Genomic DNA, 23,357 nt, shown 5'->3' with positions numbered 1-23,357 from the left:
TTAGATTCCAAAATCCTGCAGTGTTACATAGGTGCGTTGGTCAAAATCTGCAGTCAGAATGGAACAATGGAAGGGCGGGAAGAAGAATTTGTGCCAAAATGAGCAGCTCCTAGCTAAGTGAGCATGTGTGAGGCCTGGGGTTGAATATTTGGCATAGACGCATCCCTTGGCCTCCTGATTAGCACATAAAAAAATTCCACACACTAACAGATATGCATACATTAGGACAGAAATTTTCAATAAAAAACCAAGAAGAGCAAGTTAACGACTGATAAAAACTGCAGGGGATGCATGATCTCTTTTTAATTCTTTTCAACAATATCAATGTCAGTAACAGTCAATGCATAACATCTCTTAAGTAACCAAGCAAACTCATATGCCATTTGTGTGCCATGTTTAATTCCATGATCTGTGTGGTCATTTAAATTCCTACAGGTTAATCGCATAAAATCCCAAACAATGCCATACCAATATGGCCCATGTACCAACACCCAAATCTTTTAGTTATTAGGTACACATGATGATGTGCAAATGCTGTGATCAGGTCCACACATACTCAGTTAGCTAGGAGATGCTCTTTCTGCCTCTTATTTTTATCCTCGTCTATTAAATCTACCCCTGTATCGAGATGCTGCAACATTTTAGGAGGCACAAACGGGAGCTTTCAATCACTCCCCCAGATGGTGCTTATTGAGCATTGCTTATATTTTGTGTACAATTATTGAGAAGTCTTGAGAACCATTCGTCCAAAAGAATCCCTCAGCTGGTATTTTAAATACGGTGTAAAGCACATCACAGAAATCTCAACTAGTTTGCAAACTGGTGAGTGTGAACATCACAGCATGCGATTTACATCATTTTTATCCTCCTTGTCCACTGTGGATGAGGGAGGAATCAATCTGAAACAGACCACTGAAACACGTCCACGAATATTGTTTATCATGCATTAAAAGTGATTGTTCAGAAGAAATATCTTCTGATTTGAAGAGACTCTTTCCTCTAAGAGTACAAGTGGACCCAAACCATGACAGCAAAATAGCCTATAGAACAACATAGCCTCTGTTTTTTCCTTTTAATTTGTACCAGGTCTATATATATGTACACCAGGTAGAAAGCAGCTCTGCAGAAATACGCATACAAGATGGAACACAATTTTCCCATAATTACATACATGCAATCATTCCCTTCAAATACAGACTGACTAGAGCAACCTGCAGGGGATTCACAAATCCACATAATCGTGATGAGTTCACACTACTAAACTCCATTACTTGATGTATAAGACCTCTACTCTCTCATGAAAGGTGTGCCCTGTTTATCCCTAATAAGTCTTCAGCTTTTATCTCAAGAGCTGACTCACATTACTAACTGCTTGCACTGTTTGGCTCATAGAAGTGTGTGTCCCGGTGTGTATACTGTGTAGATGCAACCTAGCATCAAAGGCGATAAGGTACTAGTGGGTGTTAAGGTTTTTGTTTTGTAACTGCATGAAAATTGATATAGGTTGTTGATGAGCCAATCAAATAAGTGAACTTTTGGTTCTTGAATTTTTTGTCCATTTCTGGTTTTGTTTGCAAATTGTGTTATAAGATCAAACTGTATTTATCCAAACAGCAGATAAAAAGTGGCACTTTGTTTAAATGGAAATTTTAAATTAAACTCGCATTTTCTTTTAGTACAAGATAAGGATATATATATTGTTTGTTTGTTTTGTAACAATAAAGTTGAATGCTACAACAAAAGTACTATTAGTGCTCTCCAAAAAACGATACTATGGCATAATTTATCGCAATGTACTGTAACATCACAGCCCTAACAACCACAAAAATTCAGTGGTGTTGATGATGGCTACCACACGTTCTGGCACTGTTTGCCTTGTAGATCAGGTCTTAACACATACACACTACACACACGCATAGGAACAGAACAAACAGAGGCTGGCACTGACAAGATTTAGTGATGTCTACAATCTGCAAGATCTGCCTTTCTAGGAACTGAGCTGAGAGTGATGACTGAAAAGCTACAAAGTTTCTGAAGGCTTTACTGCCCTGTAATTGATTTTGTCATCTGTCTGTCAACTCAGCAGCAATGGAAAACATGTTACAAATACATGCCAGTGGTCCCCGATGGTATGAACCAAGCAAACACGTCCTCTGACATAAAAGGAGTATATGCATGCACTCAATCATATTGTGCTTTCCATTTTCTCTGCCACCAGTGAGATATAAAAAGAAACACCTGCTATAACTACCCTCTAGAGTTCATTCCTCATACAGAAAGTAACTCCACTAATACAGCAGCTTTACACATATGATGGTTAGGCAGTGACACAGTATAGAGAGTTGCATGAAGAGTTATTGTAATCAGACTGTGCTAGGATAATTGTTTCACGCCAGTTGAGTGAGACTGAATTATGGATTCTCAGTGGTCTCTAGCGGGAATACATCAAACAGGCCACTGACCCATATGCTTTCAACACCTACCTGATAACAAGCGAGCTCACTGTGACTGGTCCTCCTTTCCATGAACTCAAGTGTGTAACATGACAAAAGGTTATTATACAAAGTATAATGCCCACAAACACAAGCAAACAAGTGCACACACACACACACAGAGTGCTGTTCCACCCACACAACTTAAAATAAACCGGCTACAGAGAACACCTGGGTGCAGCTGACGGGCTTGTGTGTGTGTGTCTGTGTGTGTGTGTGTGTGTGTTTGATTGAAAGCCTCTGAAGAGAGACATCTCTTTCCCAGAAACTGTTTCATCTATGTATTTCCTATTTCTCACTGAACTAGATAAGAATGAATGTGTATGTGTGCATCACAGAAGGACAAGGAATTAAAATAGAAGAAAGATAAATAGAGACTAAGAAAGGGAGACAGTAATGGGATAAAAGCAAATGAGTGTCATGCACTTACCGGGTGTCTACCCTGAGGGTACATGGTCAGCACAGAGATGCTCCTTAGGAGTGTGATGGATAGTGGGCTTCCTCAGATCTTTGCACTCCTGTAAAGGGGAGGTAGAGGTTTCAGCAGGGACGGAGCCCAGGATCCAGAGTTAGGAACCCAGCTTTAGCCTCTGAGTCTGAAAAAACAGTGCATCCAACAAGAGCTGATGCAAAATTAATTCCAGAAACTCCCACTGCTGACTTTTTCTTCACCTTTCCTCCTCAGAGGAGTCAAAGTCACACTCTCAGCTGTCCTCCTCTTTCTCGCTCTGATGAGTCTGACTGCTCTAATGAAGCCACAGTCACATCCAACTGTCCCTTCTCTGTCCTTCCTCAAAGCACACAAACAAGGTCCAAAAACAAACACACACCTCCATCCGAATCGAGCCAAGCGACTTCCTCTTGTAACACAGAGAGACAAACTAAAGGGATTTTTCCCCCAGCCAGATTGAGAGTGTAAAAAAAGGGGGAGACAGTAAAAAAAATGAGGATGGGAGAGAGAGAAAGAGATTTGTTTTTAATCTAAATCTAGAGGAGGGAGAGGGAGAATAAAAAAACACAGGAAAGCAGGAAAGAACAGCAGGTCACTGGAAGATCCAGCAGGCTTTTCAGCAGCAAGCCCTAGACTGTAATATATTGTGCCTGTTGGCTTCAACACAAACATGAACAGCCTGCTCAAGCTGCAGTTAAGGTGGCACAGTGAAGATAGCTGAGAAGGAAAAAGAGCAAGAGTGAGTGAGACAGAAAGAGAGAGAGAGAGAGAGAGAGAGAGAGAGAGAGAGAGAGAGAGAGAGAGAGAGCACTCTTACAGACCTTAGTACATGTGTGTACTATATGGATTCATTATTGACACTGATTTAATATTTTTAGAGTAGATTAGATCACATTAGATTCAACTTAGATTCAAAGTTGTACAGTTGGCAGGTTTGTCTTCTGAAATATAATCAACGATACGGCAAAGTGAAACGTATGATAAAGTCACACTTATGCCTTTGCATGAAAAATACAATCAACTTACTAACAATTTACTGTCCAGTTAGTTAAACGAATAGGAGCAGAACAGACATATTTCCAAATTCTATAGTCATGAATGTTTACAGATCTTTGTCTGCATAAGTGGATGGATTTCTGATGAAAAAACATATTAGAAAAATTATTTATCTATTTATTCTTTTAAATAACACATTTTAAAAACAAGATTTATAAAATATAATGATCTACTTTCACAACAGGAAAACAGAAACAATATTCAACGTTGACTATTAGTAAAACTCACATTTGATAATATTTTATAAAAATATACTGTGGTCATATACAAGATGTATATTTAATAAGCCAGATAAAAACATGTACAACTGACTTACAGTGGACATAAAAGTCTTCTTTACAACCCAGTTTAAGTTAACCAGACTTGATAATGGACATTCATGTTCATCTCATATCAATCTGTGCTCACTGGGAAAGAAAGGAAACGCAAAAAGAGACTGCGCCAGAGAAGACAAGTTGACAGAAAAATGAGAGACTAAATGGACAGTCAGATAAAATATGATTCAATTTGCAACCAATTCTGGTTAAGTGCTCTATGTGCTTCTAGATATCTACTGTCTGTTTGTGATAGATGAATGTTTATTGGCCCTTCAAGAAATAATTTAGTATTTTAATAACTTCAGTCATGATTGCAACACTCATGATCTCAATCTCAGCAGATCTCAGTTCACCCTCAGTGTGTTCTCACATCTATAAAGCTCCCCATGAACTGCTTAACTCATCATAATGCTTTATCACACTATCTATAAACCATCCCAAAATGTCCTGTGTATTTCTCTCCCTCTTCCTTAATAACCACATCACTCTATCTACACCACACATGCAAGCCTGACTCCTGCCTGTATTCTCCTTTTCACGTGCTCTCTTCTTTCACCCCAACCCATTTCTCCCTAAGATGTTTTCCTGCCAGTATTTCCAACATCCATGACACTTAACCAGGTCAGGTATTGCCCTAATCAGTGTTATCTAATAGTGAGGATTACGCACTTAATTATTCACACAAGTTTCCTTGTGCCTCTTGCTTATGGGGCATGATAATTACCACCACAGCAGGGTTCAAACTGCCACCCTGAACTAAGAAAAGGAAGTTATTGTGGAATGGCGCTCCAAGCTCTTATGTTTCTCACATGTCATTCTGTCTAGGGTCATGTCAGTGGGCAAATAAAAGCAGACTTAAAAAGGATTGTGTATTCCCAATTATTCTCTCTCTCTCTCTTTCTCTCTCAATCTCTACACAAACACACACGCAAACACACACACACACACAGTCTCTCTATGATGCAGTGTAGGTTTCTGTACATTTCTGTGCTCTGTCTTTCTCGTCTACAAATCAATTGCTTCAGAACCAGCGAACTCACTAAATGACAGGAAAAGAACAGAATACATTTGTGACACCTTATTTATCTCTTTATTGTTGATCAGTGTATTGAGCCAGTTATGGTTATTATGACCTTGCTATAGATAATAATCAAATAAATTAAAGAAAAAAAAGACATACAAGATTTATTTAACTACATAATATGCATCTATATCTCTATAACCCAAAATGGACATAGAAACGTTACAAAATGTACTAATTTAGTCATTGTTTTTGTTGGAAAAGAGAAAATATAAACAAACAACAGGCTATTTTTAACCAGTTACTTATTATTTATTCAGATAAATGAATAAATGCTGTAAATGCATAGTGCATGTTCACCTTAATGAGTTTGGTCTCACTTTGTCCTGTGGGCCTTGTAGCTCTCATCACATTCGCTCACATTGTAGCTCACATTCGCTCTCATCCTTGAGCTTTATGTCTGATCAAAAGCTCACATGAAATTATTTTGATTATTTTGTGATCTCACATTGTTGTTGATTGTCAAATGATTGTGTACAAAAACGTTTTTGTTTTGTTTTTTATTTCTGAAAAAGGTATTTTTGTAAGTGCAGCAGTGAGACATTTCATGTGTAATTCTCTATGTAAAAATGGTGTTGAACAACTTTTGTTGCGCATCAAAATAATGAAGAACAGTAACATGCACCTTTAATAATATTCCAGCAGTTTCCAACTAAATGCTTTAATAATTTATGTGCCGTGGTGCTTAATGGCATTCATTCATTATCAGATTTCTGATAAAATGACATTAATTGATTACATTACATACCAAAACTGGGAATTTTATGCTGTTCATTTTTCATAGCATCAACCTGACTGTCCTTCACAGCTCATTAATGACAGCTGCACTTTACACCATCTCACCTGATGTTAATGAATGGAAACTGTATACCTCGTACAGTTAGTGTTAATCAGGGCACTGAACATCTTAGTTATAATCAGCTGTTGTGAGCTACATAAAGACAGATATGAACAAGAGCTTCTGTGACCCAGTTTATCTCTTATTTCTTCAGAAATTCCCTGCAGAAAACCAGCTATTAAATGTCACAAGAATTAAACAAAATAACAAAAAAAGATTACACAAATTTTGAATACAAAGCTAATTCAACATAATATTGCATTAGCATTAGCATTAAATGCCATTAACATTGTTGTTGGTGCACGAGACCTTTATAACTTATAAACATACAAATTTTTGACTACTAATATACTGAACACAAAGAACTATGGTTGAAAATGTTTCTAAACGGATGCATGTCTTCTTCGAATCAGGAAACGATGCTGTTATCTATTTAAATCATACATTAATTACTACAATAAATCACCTCAGAGAAACCCTCTCCATTTCAGCTATCGAATCAGTCCACCTTAAATGCTCGCGACGGCAAAGCGCTCGCTTTCGCTGCTCTGATTGGCTGAAGGGACTCACACAGACCAGCCAATGAACAAAAGAATATCCCACGTTGGGGTCTGACGTACTTTGGTGAAACCGACTAATAGGAGAGCTTGAGGCTATTGACTGGATGCGGACGTTGGAGAAAGGAGGTGTGCAGTCTGTGGGGATTGTGGGCATTGAAGTTTCAATTATTCCAACACACACACACACACACACACACACAGACACATTCACACACACACATACGCACGCGCACATACACACACACACACACACACACACCGTTCCCCTCCTAAACCCTGCTGTCAGTCACGCCACATAAATGCTCGATAAATTCCTCTGTTAATTTCAGGCTTACCTCTGCTCAGTGAAGACAAACTGAGAAATGGTGCCTGCTGAGATATTGTTCTCTTTTTCACCAATTAACCCAAATCACCAAAGTATTCCTTCTGTATAAATATGTCTCTCTGTCTAGCCCATCAATCCTGTCACCTTTGTGTGTGTTATTCATTCAGAACCATTTTAAAACCACTGAATTTTGGTCTCTCTTTTTTTTTTTATCTCTGCATAAAATAATCCAGAGTTTGATCAGATCAGACGGATCATCTTTTTAGATCGGATCGTACTGTGAAGTAAAGGTGTCTGTGTAGATTATGTATAGTGCAGTGTTTCCTTTCCAGTATATCTGATCTGTTCTATAGTGCACCAGTGGTCTGATAATGCCATTATGGTCCTATCTTTATAAATGCTCTATAGTTCCTGTTATTCAAGAGATTTGGTTAAAATACTTACAGCGGTACAATAATCATAGATACGATTCATTAATGTACTTAATGATTCTGTTGCTAATTTGTAGGTTTGTGGTATTTTTGTTGTTCCTAAGGGATATTAACAGCCGTTGTGCTGTTAGCTTCTAACAAGCCAAAGAGCAAGTGCTTCTTTTCCCGGCCCTCATTTTTCAATAACGTTCATAGTCATAGTCATGAAAAATACAGCATAGAAGCACTGAGGACAGAAAAGGCTGGATTCAATGTCCGAACACTGCAGCTATACAATATACTGGACTAGACTGTGATGTATGACATAACAAGTGTGATGGTGTTGACGACAGTATTAGTACGAATGTTATTATTAGCTATGAACCTGATATGGATCAGGCTTTGAATGAACTGGACAGATTAATTGACTAAAGTGCTGCTGCATCAGTCTTCTTACTGGTGTCCCTCAGCAGGTAGTTGAATCTCTAACCCAAAAATGAAAACATTGCATTAAACGTTGAAATAAAAAATCAAGTCAACTGATATTTTTATTGTACAATAAATCCTGAATGGCGCTGATTACTCTGTATTAGTTATAAATATTGATACGCATGTCATTTAGGGTGGATTTTTACTTTCTCTCAGAGCTGTTATTGGATGTAAGACTTGGGCTAGCAATCGGGTTAACGAGGCTTATTTCAAGGCAGGCATCTGCCACTTTGTGGTTTGTTTGCATTAGTCTGGGATTAGTGAGAAAATTTTGAGCCCACAGGAGCCAATGCCATCAAATTATTCCAAAAAATCGTAGCAAATAGCCTGCAAAAAAATGGATAATTCTTGTCCCTGGAGTCAGCCTCGACATTCCCTCATACATAATAAGCATAACGCTTGCCACTGCAGCTGCCACTCAACTTATGCAGCACCTAAAATATGTCACAAAACTTTATTAAACGCAATTTAACTATACTGTCAAGACAGAATCAGGGATGATTTCAAGACAAATAAGTAAGCAATTAATGTATAGCGGATTGATTAATTCCACAATATAGATTGCCAGTACTACACGTTTACTGTAGTTAAAAAAATATTGAATGATAAAACACACAGTTGCCTTGAATTAATCAGCAATTAGTTGGTCAAAAACATTGAAATGAAAATCAAACCCATTTTTCTTCTGTAATGTAACAGTGTATTTGTGATTGAAACAGCTCTGTGTTTCCTGCCCAGGGCGCAGATTGTGTATGTTAAAGCATGACATGATTTATTGAGTATTCATTTTCCCACAGAGATATTTAGATTATGTTTAAAAGCAGGTATTTTAATGGACAAGTCCAGTAAAACTATTTTGTCAAATTATGATTGGTAATTATGATAATGATCATTGTGATGAATTAGGGCCAGCAAGGTTTTTCATGTCACGGTTCATTTTAAAGGAGGCAATAGGTTGGTTTCTGTGATGTTTGTTCAGTTTTCAAACAATGGTTGTATAGAGAGACATACTAGGTTGATAGATTTTCCTGCAAGTGACATTTGTCTTGGGCATGTGACTGCTGACACAAACACACACACACAAACACATACACACACACACACACACACACACACACACATACAGAAGAATGACTTTAATCTAACAACCATGGAAAATTTCAATACCTTCCCCAGGCATGAAAGTGCCAACCTGCCAAAACTCTCTGTCACCCCATTGCCACCCAGCATAAAACTGTAAATCTGCCACGGCTTATTTGTACATTATGGAAGAGAAGCGAAAGAGAAAAGAAATTGAGAAAACAAACTCAATAAGCGCATAGAAAATTTCAGGTGCAAAGCCAATGTAGATACTGGATCAATTATTATTCACGTTAGAGGTAGAATGCAATGCAAATATTTGTATAGATTTATGTATTCTGTACCTATGCATCTAATGTATATGTTCTGTATAAATGTATCTGTTTAGTGCTCCAAATATCTATATCTGTATCCGTATCCAGCTTAAGACTTGAAGTGATTTTAAACTCAAAACTTCAAAGGTAGAAATGGTCTGTACCGTAACTAAGCTAAACCGCTCACCCGCTGCTGATCTATCAGTCCATCTATCATTTCACACCTGTTGCACTACACACACAAGTCTGTATAGTAGACAGAAATGATATTACATACAATATTTGGCTAATCGTTTAACAAAAGTGTCATATATTGCCAAAATACTGTAAAAATATTGGACATACACCACTCTTATAAGCATCAACAAAACATATGTGTCTGTAGCTTGTATGACTCTATTGTTTATTGAACAGAATATTTGTTCATTTTAAGCTATTGTTGATTACATTAGGATATTGTAGTCATACTACTGCTTGATTTTCTCACGATCGATGAATATTTTTCCCCCAACAATATAAATGCTTAAGGATTCTTTTTAAGTTCATGTATTTTAACAGATTTCATTAGCAAGCCAGAAGACATTAGCTAACCTGTCAGGATTCGTGACTAATATGATTTGAGAAGTTAGATTAATATAATCAACTAGCTGGATTAAGTTGAGCTTCAGAATTATGATTATATTCTGTAGAGGAATTTTCCATAATATACATACACTTACATTTACATTTACATATACATACATCATATACATACACTACTTGACAAAAGGAATACCTCTTTGGGGTTGATCACAAAGCTACTGTACTGTAAGCACCGAATGCAATGTCAGGTGCAATATGGGTGAATGTGTGGGATGTGGTAGCTTAGTGGCTAAGGCATAAGACTACTGATTGGAAGGTTGCAAGTTTTACTCCCAGGTCCACCAAGCTGCCTCTACTAGGCCTCTGTGCAAAGCCCTTAATGGTTAAAAGTGAAAACCCAAAAGCAGCATGTCAACAATAATGATCATATGGTTCTCAGTAAGGACCTACGCTCTCTGTTTTGCACGAACGTTGATGTGTTTCTGATGTTGCTGTTGTGTGTTTGGTTTGTTTTTGTGTTATCTGATTCACTGTGATTTTTATGGGTTTGTTGTTGTGTCTTCTGATTTTTTGCACATTATTGGGGGGTTGTTAATGTGTTTTGTACTTACGAGCTACAGTACTCAGTTGTGGAAAATCATTGCACCACAAATGTCTTGCTGCTCCACAGGGAATACATTTCACTCATATGGAGTCATCTGACCACAATTGCATGTCTTGAATTTACTGACAAATGACATTTTTGCATTTGTGGTATTGTTCTGTGTTTGGTTGAGCATAATATATATGTGTGTGTGTGTGTGTGTGTGTGTGTGTGTGTGTGTGTGTGTGTGTGTGTGTGTTTGCATGCATGGCTTGTTTTCATAGCCCAGTTAGCGTGTCACTGTTTACCTGTGCCTTTTTTCTCTTGCAGTATTTTTGAAGTGTATTCTGCCTGTTAGTAATAGCAATTTGTGTTTCTGTATTTCAATCCTTTGCTGGACGAGCCTATTTTTTATGCTTTTGCTGTAAATGTTGTTTCCATGGTCTTGTTGATAAGCTGAACTGGAGATCTTTATGTTCATGATTTTCACCTGAGGTGATTTTGTGATTTGATTTGTATTGTAGTTCAGCTTGTGTGGGTGTTCGTTAGAGCAAGTGTGAGAACAGGCGGAGTGCAACACTGCCTGTAACACAACTCCAGAATCTGTGCATGGTCAGTTGTGTGTGAGTATCCCATTAGTGCAATAGGAATATTGTTGATTAGATATGAAACGGCTGTTGTGCAAGCAGCAACATCAAACATGATTTCTGTTTTTTTTGTCTGCCTCATGAGAGTTGTCTTTCTTGCCTTTCTTTGTGTCTCTCACACTCTCTTCCTTGAATTTCTCTCATCCTAACACACACACACACACACACACACACACACACACATAATCTGCTGTGTATCTTTGTATAATATTCCCATTAATGTGTATAACTAGCAAAATAATGCTATGCCTTCACCTAACCTTAAACCCAAAATCCAATTTTGTCTGTTTTATTTATTCATTTATTTGTTGCAGCACAATGGGAAACAGATAAATATAAAAATTTTGTGGCGGTGACCATTTATACATGGGGTATGAACACACTTTTTGTTTGTAATATTATAGTGAGGTTTGACAATCCTCAATACTGCTAATGATGAACAAACTCAAATTCATAATTCTAAGCTGATCCAATGAGTCAGAGTAGAGACTGAATGATGAGTGAATGATGAATGGATGAAAAATTAATGGAACTTGGGGTAGGTTTTGGAAGGCATAGTGTAGTATTGTTTGCACTTTCTCTCAGCACAATTTGGGTTAGAGTTAGTTTAGAAGCTTTTTAACAGTACTGATTGGATGAATGAATGAATGAACATACTGTATATGTATACATATTTTGCACACTTATTTTTAGGTTAAACAACACATCAAAAAATCATCTTTACTCATACAGACTTCATTAACAGCCCTACTACACAAATTCATTTCCAAACCAGATGTCTCATGATGTGTGCATCGAGCAAGAAAGTAGCTCATGCACATTTAGAGGTGTGTCTTGATTTCTTGCAGCTGAGTTAGCTGTGTGAATCCACACGTGAACAAGGCGATTCTTCATTTTTATACCACCATGCTTGTAGTGCTTTACCCTTGTCTTTTTTCTTCTTCTTTTCTTATTAACATATTGCAAACAAAAAAAAACTCTGCTCTGAATTTCAAATGGATACAGAGACTAGGAAAAATGGTGTAAGGTGTGTAATTAAGGCTGTTTACTCTGGATTGCTGGTCTGCTTTTACCTCATTGATTTTTGTTAAAAAAAAGTCTGTAGAATTAATGCAGAAGATTATAGATTTATTGAGAAATCGTCTTGCCTTTTTCAGGGGTTTTGGTGATTTAGATACTTCGTATATATAACAAAGTGGACTAGTAGTTGGTCTGGTGGCTGCCCTTTAGATAAACCCACATTGTTAAGTTTTTTTTCTGAACAGTGAGACATTTACTTACAAATACCTGCTCTGGCAGCAGGTGTGTGTGTGTGTGTGTGTGTGTGTGTGTGTGTGTGTGTGTGTGTGTGTGTGTGTGTGTGTGTGTGTCTGTGTGTGTGTGTGTGTGTGTGTGTGTGTAAATGAATATGCAGTGGCGGCAGAGGCTTGGCAAAAAAACAGCAAACGCTCAGGAAAGATAAGCACATAAAGGAGGAAGGGGAAAACAGAGAGACAAAGTGGAAGAGGTAGCTACAGCTCTCGGCTGAGGGGCAGACTCAGGATGTCAGTGCTGAAAAGTTCCAGATGCCATGTTCTTCAGAGTCCAGAGGGAGTTTTGGTGTTTAAATGGTTTTAAAGCAGCTGGGTTTTAATTCTGGAATGAAAACTCACAGACAGATGAATACAGTGAGACAGAGAGAAACTGTTGCTCATGGGAGGAAACAAAGTACCGTCTCTAATGCACGTACACATGTCATTGTGCTTTATTCACATCATACACTGTAATCTCAGTCATATACCATTAATGCACTGTACATATACTATACTACTATACTATACGTACACTTACTATAGCTAAGTGTGGAGAAATGCAGCTATCAAAAAGTCTGCTTGCATGTAACCTTCAACTGTATTAACCTTCAGTGTTCCACTGCTATTAGTGAGTGTTGAGTACTGTGGAGTGCAACCACATTCCCAGACTCACTTTTTTGTAATGCAACATTGATGTATGGTTTTGTGGTGACCATCTCTGATAAAATATTAGTGATGATTAAGTTTACAAATGTCACAGTGCTAGACCAAACCCACAATATTGCTTTGGTATTATAATTTTTTTTCTAATGCTAATGCTAAAGGCTCCTTTTTCATTGAATGTTGTTTTAATGGGTTGTTTGCAGCCCAAGAAAAAAAGCTAGAAACAAATACTGCAACTTCAACATCATAAAGTTTACATAGTTTTCATAAAGACCATGTCTCTGTATAGATGAACTTAACATTCACTTATTGATTCATTTATTAAACATTAAACATCATTTATTAATAAATGTAAAAAATCAAACAATTCAGGATACTTTCACAGAAAAAAACAAAAACCTAAAATGTTGATTGGCTGTAGTGCAGTAACTTTCCAAATGTGGACTATCTCAGCTCTCAGTTGCAAATCATCTAATTTATAGCATTGACCTAATCGTTAATGTTTAGTCATTAAAAGGTAACCGTTGTAACCATTCAGTCATACTGGTTGTTTGACATTTGCAAACGATCAGTTTTATGTGACTGGACCTTTATGCTTTTTAGTTGAATACATCTGCTTTGAGTTGATAATGATGTTTCATTACAGCACAAGTGGACATTTCCCATCCTGGAGGGTCACAGCACTGCACAACGGTTTTTCTCCACTGCTGTCTAACAGTGAATCAGCGAATCAGGTATGTAGTGGCTGGGAAATTACTAAACAGTACTGTGGAATGAAACCCTATTTTAAAGATTTTGGTATTTTCCTGTAAAATACAACCAGTGGCCATGCATCAAGTCATATGAATATATACTTGCAAGCAAAAAAACAAAGTTTAACAACTGCTTGTATGACTCAGTGGGTTTTCTATAAAGGTATGTGAACTGTACAGTACATAAATTATATATATTTTTATCAATCTTCCATTTCATTTCTGAGGAACTAATGGATGAAGAAAGCATGTGATGAAGGAGATGAAAGCACACTCTGTCTCGGTCTGTGTTGTACACAGCTGCAGAGGGGTATGGTCCGTTGGCACGATGCCTAGTCCATGTCATGCCAATTAAGTTCAGCGGCTAAAAGTCTTCCATCTGGGATCACCGCCCGCTCCTGGCAGCATTAACCCTTTCCTGAAAATACACATGCACACACAGACACAGACACACACACACTGTGTAAACATGTCTTTCCTTCCTGGCTCTGACTCCAGCCCTGTAACACAACCACTTCACACACCCCCACACATTCGCTCACTCTCACCTTCTCACGCTCTTCCTCCCGCTCTCGCACCCAATTTACTTTTATTTTGGTCACATATTCTCCTTATTGCTTGGGTGGAGGGTTACAGGAGATGAGTCAATGGCTAAAAAAGTTTCAGGTTTGACATTCCAGCAATCCAGCCAAATTACACCAACAGTCGGGAAGCTTGCATCACGAAACCCCTCCATATATTGAAATAATGCTTTGTGTAAATATTCTTCACTGGTGCTATTGACATACAGAGCAGAGAAAGGTTTTAAATTCATTATATTCGTCCTGCATACTACAGCATTTTATCGGTGTATAGTGTTTAGAGGATAGAAAAATGAAAAGGTAGAAGTGCAGAAATATTTTGAATTTTAAAATCTAAAGAAATCCAAGAGAAATATAAAAAATAATCATCTACCGTATATGTGATATGAATTTTGATTCAGTTTTATTTTCATGATTATTTGAAATATCTTTATTGTATGTCTGTTGTGAAAAGGGGGCTTAGTGGTTAGCACGTTCGCCTCACACCTCCAGGGTTGGGGGTTCGATTCCCGCCTCCGCCTTGTGTGTGTGGAGTTTGCATGTTCTCCCCGTGCCTCGGGGGTTTCCTCCGGGTACTCCGGTTTCCTCCCCCGGTCCAAAGACATGCATGGTAGGTTGATTGGCATCTCTGGAAAATTGTCTGTAGTGTGTGATTGCGTGAGTGAATGAGAGTGTGTGTGTGCCCTGCGATGGGTTGGCACTCCGTCCAGGGTGTATCCTGCCTTGATGCCCGATGACGCCTGAGATAGGCACAGGCTCCCCGTGATCCGAGGTAGTTCGGATAAGCGGTAGAAGATGAGTGAGTGGGTGAGTGTTGTAAAAAGCTATACATCCGGGGTTTGTTCCCCAGCAATTTTCTGAAGCCTGTTTTGTATGAACCTGTTTTGTGTTTCCCAAAAGACAGCATCTTTTATTGGTGCCAGACTTTCAGAGGTTTTGTGGAGCATGTGTCCATTTTATTAGGAATGTCATTCATGCAGATACAGGCCAAGAGCGATCGAGAGCGAGAGAGCGAAAAAGAGTGATCTCACTGACTTTAATCTTTGTGACAAAAAAAATGGCATTGTTGTTGGTGTCAGTTGGGCTGGTTTGAGTATTTCAGAAACTGCTGATCATCTGGGATTTTCACACACAACAGTCTCCAGAGTTGGAATGGTAAAACAAAATATATATATATATATATCCTGTATGTGGAGAGTCTGCAGGCTAAAACACCTTGTTGTTGGGAGAGACAGAAGAATGACATGACTGTTTAGAGCTGACATCAGGAAATGTTTGCGGACTCAAGACTGGATATATGAAGTGGAAACCCGCTGTCACACAGTATGTACCCACCAGTGAATGTCCTTCACCATATGACACACACACAGAACTGGCCCAGATGAAGTATTCATGCATACTAACAGATCACATGGTCATGTGTCACAGTCCTTTGGTGTTGTGCTTGACATTAATGTTCACTGCTGAGAATCCTTTATGGCTAAATGTATGTAGATGGTGCTCAAGTGGCTGGTATTGGTGTCCGTGTGCCTTCCACTGCACCTGCTATCTGAGGTTTGAGCTCAGTGGCATGAAAACTGACTTGGATAAAGCCTATACACCCCTCTTACAATTGTAGCGTTTTGTGATGTAAAAAAATGAAATCAAGATAAATGAAAAAGTGTACAATATAAGTGCAAAGGAATAGAAAGGGTTTTCCCACACCGTTCACCAGTAAAGAGATGCTAAATACACCAATCAATAATCTGCGATTATATAGAATTTTTAGACATCATATCAGGAGTGATTTAAAAAAAATTGCAATTATATCAATAAATATTCCTGACATCATTGCGAAACCAACCACAAACCTACATTCCTCAATCTTGTAGATTTATCTCCTTTCTACTGCACTGTAGCTACGGAATAGTTCATAGTACTTCCTGAATAATATTCTCTAGTTTACAGGGTTGAATGTAAAAGCCACAATTTATCAAAACACACACTTAAAACATCCCTAGAATGTTTATGATTGACAGAATGTTAAAATAAAAGTATGAATAATTATAAATTTCTCATTATAGTAATTTGCCTAAAGAGTGTTTATTCCTTATAATAATTTGTTAATTGTAATATGTATTTATTAAGAATGATGGCATACTTGTTTTTTATTTTGTTTTAGTGATTATTTAAGATTAATCAATGCTTACTGAACAATCATAATCAACACTTCAGCAGCATTGTCAAATATGTTTCTTGATATATTTTGAATATTGTCCTATCATTTGTAGTGATCATGATATTACTTGGAATTGTCTGTTTGTATTGGGTCTTGGGTTGAGTTTTAATTGATGAGACTCAAGCTGAAGGTGTGTGTGTGCGTGTTTGTGTGTCTGTGTGTGTGTGTGTGTGTGTGTGGATGGTGAAGCTTTTGTGCTCCGGGTAAACACTGGTTTCCTCAGAGAGAAGGCAGCACTGCTTTTGGGTGTGTATGTGTGTGTGTGTGTGTGTGTGTTAGTGTGTGTCTGTGTGTATGCTTGTCAACACTCGTTTAGATCACCTCCAGCAGTGCCATTCTTCTTCTGATTCATCATGCCTGCTCCTCTCTGTAATATCTTCTCACCTTTCAGTCTCTGTCGCTCATCCCCATGACATAAGCACCTTCTTCTGTAACCTCTGCCCCTTCAGCCTCTGTGAGACTGCTATCCACACACACACACACACACACACACACACACACACACACACACTCTGTCTCTCTCTCTCGGTGGTCCTTAAATATTAAATGGAGGAACCTTTTGAGGAACCTATTATATTCATTCTGATAACATCTTACACACACATACTCAACTGCTGGACAGTATCACACTTCACACGCTGCAGATTTGCTCCATATGAAAGTTTAATTTTAAAGTTTTACATTTCAATTTAAAACTGAATTCAAAAATAGTGCAAAAGTTTGTATTAACTATGGTTGTAGTGAGGGATGCTGCATGGAAGATTTTTTTTTATTCATCAGTGGATAAGAAGATCAAGAAGCTGCATTCGAGAATATTTATATCACATACAGGAATGACGATTCAATCTTGTGAAGTACAATTTCTTTTTCACTATTAATATCTTAACACACACTATGTTCTATGTTTAATGTTGAATTTCTGGGAAACAGCCATAAAAATAAATAAATAAAATAAATAAATAAATAATAATGTTTTTATTTTGTCTTAATCATTTTTCCATAAGGGTACACAAACTTTTGCACTCTTGCAGTGTTGCTATTTGACACCTCATGACATACACAGCCATGGAAGCTGAAACGTTTGTTAAACAGATTATAAAAAGTTTTATAGTAAAATGATGATTTGGTAGAAAATTTGAAAAATTCGACAAAAATTTGAATGACATGTCAAGTCAGGTCAAGTCAAGAAGCTTCTTTTATTGTCATTTCTATAAGAAACCAGTTTATCTTTGTCTTTATGGGGTGAGGATACGATATTACGTGCATATCCACATGCACATGTGGTTTTGCATTAAAATCATGTTTTACACTCGTCCAGTTCTATCTGAATGTTTCTACCGTCTATGGACGTCATCTGTCCATCATATTGACTACTTAAAGCATAGATTACTGTAAGTGAACTCTGTAAAATAAGCAACATACTGTTGATTACACTGCCAAAAGGGGATAAAACAAAACTTAAATATATAGTAGTTTTGTGTAACATCTATTATTTGTTTTACTTCTACATGAGTGATGAGCATTTCTGAATGTAAACACTGAATATAAGAATGTAAACTCCACAAGCCCAAAAGTATGCTGTATTTATACCTACTTCTATATTTCTTATCTTTTGACTAATCTTTTACCTAAAACATGATGGTGGTGATAACTGACCATGTGGTACACAGTTAGCCTGCATCTTGGTTTAGTTTAAGTCAACTGAATGGAAATGGTAGCTCGGTTAAAGTTTTGGACTACTGATCAGAAGGCTGTGAGCTCAAATCTCAGGACCACCAAGCTGCCACTGCTGGGCCCTTGAGATAATGAGATATAAAAAGATAGATAAAAGTCGTTCTTGACAGGGCATCTGCCAGAATGCTATAAATGTAAAGGAATAACACAAACAGTTAAAGTTCAACATCCCCAAGCTGCTACTCAAATCCAATAAGATCTGCTGTGATTCCAAATACAGTATGTAAGTGTTCACGTAGGTGGAAAGAATAACCATGAATTGCCCAGGCTTCAAATACACCTTAGCATTGTTTCTACCAGTTTCTGGAACTGTACTGGGGAATGAATACAACTCTATATTCCCTCAGCTGGTGTTTTTATGATGGTGGTGGAGAACACTGTCTAACATGTCACTCCAAAATCGCCCACATGTATTCAGCTGGGTTGAGATCTGGTGACTGTGAAACCAGAGCATATTATTTATATCATTTTCATCAGCATCAATCCATCCAGTCAGTTCTCATGGCCTGCGGATGAATTTGGGGTTATCCTGGAAGAGATCACTTTCTTTGGAACAGACATATTTCATAATTGGATAAAGTTGTTCAGTCAGAAGTCTCTATTATATATGTAAAACTGACTGGTGACATTATCCACAAATAAAATGGAATTGAAATGAATTAAACTGAATTGAATTGAACTTTCTACTCGATCTGTTCAGATTCTTACATCATTTTCATAAATTACGACTAATGCAGACTAGCTGGCTAATATGATCTAACTTAATTTTTGAGAGAATTATATATTTATAAAAGTCCACACAACTTCATAATTGCACCAGACAACCAATATAATCTTTACTGCTTATCTAATATAATGACATAAATTTTATAAACATAAATTTGACAGGGTACTTGCTAATCTCTTTGAGTGCAGTGATGGAAGGTTGCTTATGTGTGTCTTTTAATCCATATATGGGCTTACAGACACACCTATTTGTACTGTTCAAAGACATGGCCACTGGGCAGAAGATGAAGATACATCCACTGGGCATAAAATGAAGACATGCTCACACGACAGAAGAGGAAAATACGCCCACTCGGCTGAAGATAAAGACACACCCACTGGGATGAGGATGAAGACACACCCATTGTGCTGAAGATGAAGACACACACAATGTGATGCAGATGAAGACACACCCACTGGGATGAAGATGAAGACACACCCACTGGGCTGAAGATGAATCAGAGTTATATAACTGCAGTATGCGCAATAGCGGAGAAGGTTAAGGAGCATTATTTAATATGATATGAATGATTTATGTAATATATTTATAAGTCAGAACACACCACATTCTGTTGGAGAAAATATCAAAACACCAAAAATATCCAGTCTCAAGTCAAGTTAAAAATCCTAAAGATTAGGATTTAACTCTAACAGTTTGATGTCACATTAAGCTTGAGTCATGAGGAATTCCCTAAGCATAGAGTATCTTTTAGACTGTAAAGCATCTGTGGTTGCTGATAGATTTGATCCTGATAAAAACAAGTCTAATAGAAAATCTAAATTTCTTTTAAAACACACATTTTGTATAAATCATTGGAAATTTTTATTTTGACATGATAAACACTGCTTTAGATATATGAATCTAATGAGAGACAATTGAGAACAAACTGAGACTAACTAATGTTTAAATCTGTATTAGTGGAGTTTGTTGAGCTGGATATTTATACAGATATTTCCACAGAGCACTCAACACACACAGACAGACACACACACACACACAAAAAAACAAAACAAAAAAAACAACACTTTGCCAGTCCTGGCCTTAGTGAGAGAAATTATTGCTCTGACAGTTTTTACAGACCACATGACAACCACACATGATTTGCCCAGTAACCACAGCTCTGCATCAGCCCAGAGCATGGCCTTCTGGGATATACCGCTTACCAAGATTGGGCAGCCTGGGGGACTGGGACAGCGTCCCAGGATCGAACAGTTCTGCACACACACACACACACACACACACACACTTTTGCATCATTATTACTGCTGGCAGATGAGCCACTGAGGCATACCTTAATGACCACAGTAACAATATTGGTGCTATTACTGTGTCATTATCACCGCACTGTGGACTGACTGAGTGTGGACTCACTGTGTGTGTGTGTGTGTGTGTGTGTGTGTGTGTGTGTGTGTGTGTGTGTGTGTATTTGTATGCCTGTGCAAAAATGAACAGACTCACATAGAGCAAAGAAAGTAGAAGAGCGAAAATGACTACAGAAAGTTGCAAGGCCTCTTGTGAGAGACAAGGTAAGAGAAAGTTGACAAGGAGCTTAAAAGGACGCGACCAGAAAGACTGAGATCAAGCCAAGGCAGGTGTGGACAGAGAAAAAGAAAGAGACAAAAAAGACAGAAGAACAGAGGACGAGGGAGAGGAAGGGTGCTATTGTACTTCTAGCCCGAGGTGCTTTTCCACTTCATAGCCCTGCAGGACAGAGGAGGTAGTAAACGGGTGAATAAAGAATGAGAGGCAGGATGAAAGAATTTTCCACAAGCAGCTCACACTCTCCTCAGTAAACACACCAGGACCCAGAGTGACGTGACTGAGGTTGCAAGGTGGTGAATACAAGTGCAATAAGTTCGTCCCGGAGCTGCATGTGAGAGACGTTCAAGGTCTACAGCCATGATCCCCAACCCACAAGCTTGATGGTGAATAAAAGAACATACACTGTTTATACACTTCAGCTAGTTATTCCACATCCATTACATTCATATATAGGCTTTATAGGTTGTGCAATAAAGAAACACATTAAATGGATTTGCCGCATTTTTTTCACTTACCTCAGTGTAGTTGATCAACTGAGACATGTTTACTATTTGATGTTTGCTCTCTTATACCTGGTTCACACTACAACATTTGTAACCAACATTTAAAATATGAGAACTCCAGTGTATACCAGTTATTTGTAACAAACCGACTTCAGCTAAATAAAAATGGATATTCAGTTTCTAGATCATTTAAAATAGCATAATTTTAGCAGAGAATTTGCTGTTAGAATAACTAAATATAAATACATAAAAGCCATCTAGCTAACCAGGTAACAAACAAGTGTTAAGCCAACAAGAAATCGTCCAATGAGGGCCTTTCTGCTTGGCCAAGGTTAGGTGGCAACTTTGGCCCAAAATAATTTTGCATGTTGGAAAACTGGTTTAACTTTGTATTATATTAAGTACAAAGTATAAGGTATAACTATTGACCCAGTGTTTTAAATGGAAATCACATGTTCCATTTAAAACACTGTAACACTGTAATACTGTAACAGTGTCCTGAGTTTAGGTAGCTACAGTAGTTACTATTGGTCACTAGGCCAGTTCAACACCCTGGGCTGGAAGAAATGGGTATACTGTGCTTTTGTTGGCCTTAGTAACTACATTTGGTGCCTTTTAGATATGTGCCTGAGATGCCACAGGCTCCCTGTGACCCGAGGTAGTTCGGATAAGCGGTAGAAAATGAGTGAGAGGGAGTGCATTTAGTTGAAACATTTTATTTGGCCTTGCTTTTAAACAATAATCTCCCCTTCAGAAGATCTGGCCCAGAAGTTCAAGCCCATAGCTACTACTGCTGGGCCCTTGAGCAAGGCCCTTAACTCTCTCTGCTCCAGGGTGCTGCACCATGGCTGACCCTGTGCTCTGACCCCAACCTCCAAAATGCTGGGATATTCAAAAAAAAGAATTTCATCTGCTGTAATAAATAAATAAATAAATGGGTTTCTGGCCCTCACAATAACACTGATGTACAGTATGGGCTGGAGTCATGGTTTTAAAACTGACATTTGTTCATGTGGTTGCTGTTCTGATGAAGGCTTATCGCCACGATTCATCACAAGGTCATATCTGTTTCATTTGAATCATAATAGTTTACTGCCTTATAAAAATCCAGGTACTGGAGAGGCTGCATAGTCTACAGTGTGAAATTTAAAATATAGCTAGTGTATTGTGCAGTTTATATCAAGAGACTCTATTGTCTATGCTCAACACAACAATGAAACTGAATGACTCACTGATGTTTTTTTTTCTCATTTTCTGAGGCAGATGTTGCAAAATCTAAACACTGCAGACTTGGCTGTGATTTCCATAAGCATGAGAGAGAGAGAGAGAGAGAGAGAGAGAGAGAGAGAGAGAGAGAGAGAGAGAGAGAGAGAGAGAGAGAGAGAGAGAGAAATTAAAGGAAGTGCAAGCGAAGAATAAACAGATGGGGATAGTGAGGAATTAAAAAGAAAAGAAAACAGACAGTGCTTCTCCCCTGGTCCATCTCTGGAAGCATCTGTGAGAGACGCAACACTGTGTCAACACAAAGTCCCTGCTGAGGACAGCCTGTGTACTGCAGATCAACATGTGACACACATATACACACACAAATAGAGTGGGGGGCTATCATCAAGGGATAATCCTTTTGCGTGCGTGCGTGCGTGCGTGCGTGCGTGCGTGTGTGTGTGAGTGTGTGTGTGTGTGTGTTTATCTGAAAGAAGAAAGAAATGAAGATTAAGATGAGTATGGAGGCTACTGCTTAGAGAGAGAGAGAGAGAGAGAGAGAGAGAGAGAGAGAGAGAGAGAGAGAGAGAGAGAGAGAATAAGAAAGCATGACTGCAATAACCTGAAAAGACAGAACAAAAGACAAAGGATGACAGAGCGAGACAGTGAGGGAATGACAGGAGAGAGAGAGAGAGAGAGAGAGGGAGAGAGAGAGAGAGAGAGAGAGAGAGAGAGAGAAAGAGATTGACAGCCCACGCTCCCTGGGACATGAATAAACCAGCACAGCATGCACTGCTTCTTCCACAGAAAATGTCTCCATAATCAAACCGTAACGCAGCACTGGAGGAAATGGGTGAGAGAGAAAGAGAGAGGGAGAG

General features: G+C 38.2%; 1 protein-coding gene across 3 annotated transcripts in view; it reads right to left on the bottom strand.

The window, feature by feature from the left end:
• tle2b (TLE family member 2, transcriptional corepressor b) overlaps positions 1-3,548 on the bottom strand; it is a 57,515-nt gene extending 53,967 nt beyond the window's left edge. Inside the window, exons 1-2 of one of the 3 annotated variants that reach the window (XM_060880809.1) lie at positions 3,165-3,548; positions 2,923-3,010 (exon numbers count right to left, since the gene is read on the bottom strand). In XM_060880809.1, the coding sequence (XP_060736792.1) occupies positions 2,923-2,946 (24 nt within the window). In that variant the 5' untranslated portion in view covers positions 2,947-3,010; positions 3,165-3,548. Of the gene's footprint in view, positions 1-2,922 lie in introns of all 3 variants that reach the window. The other 2 variants (XM_060880818.1, XM_060880799.1) reach the window with 2 other exon arrangements.
• Positions 3,549-23,357: the final 19,809 nt, after the last annotated feature.

This window comes from Tachysurus vachellii, chromosome 1, assembly GCF_030014155.1.
Source record: "Tachysurus vachellii isolate PV-2020 chromosome 1, HZAU_Pvac_v1, whole genome shotgun sequence".
Taxonomy (NCBI): Eukaryota; Metazoa; Chordata; class Actinopteri; order Siluriformes; family Bagridae; genus Tachysurus; species Tachysurus vachellii.
This window is presented reverse-complemented; position numbering and strand designations above follow the sequence as displayed.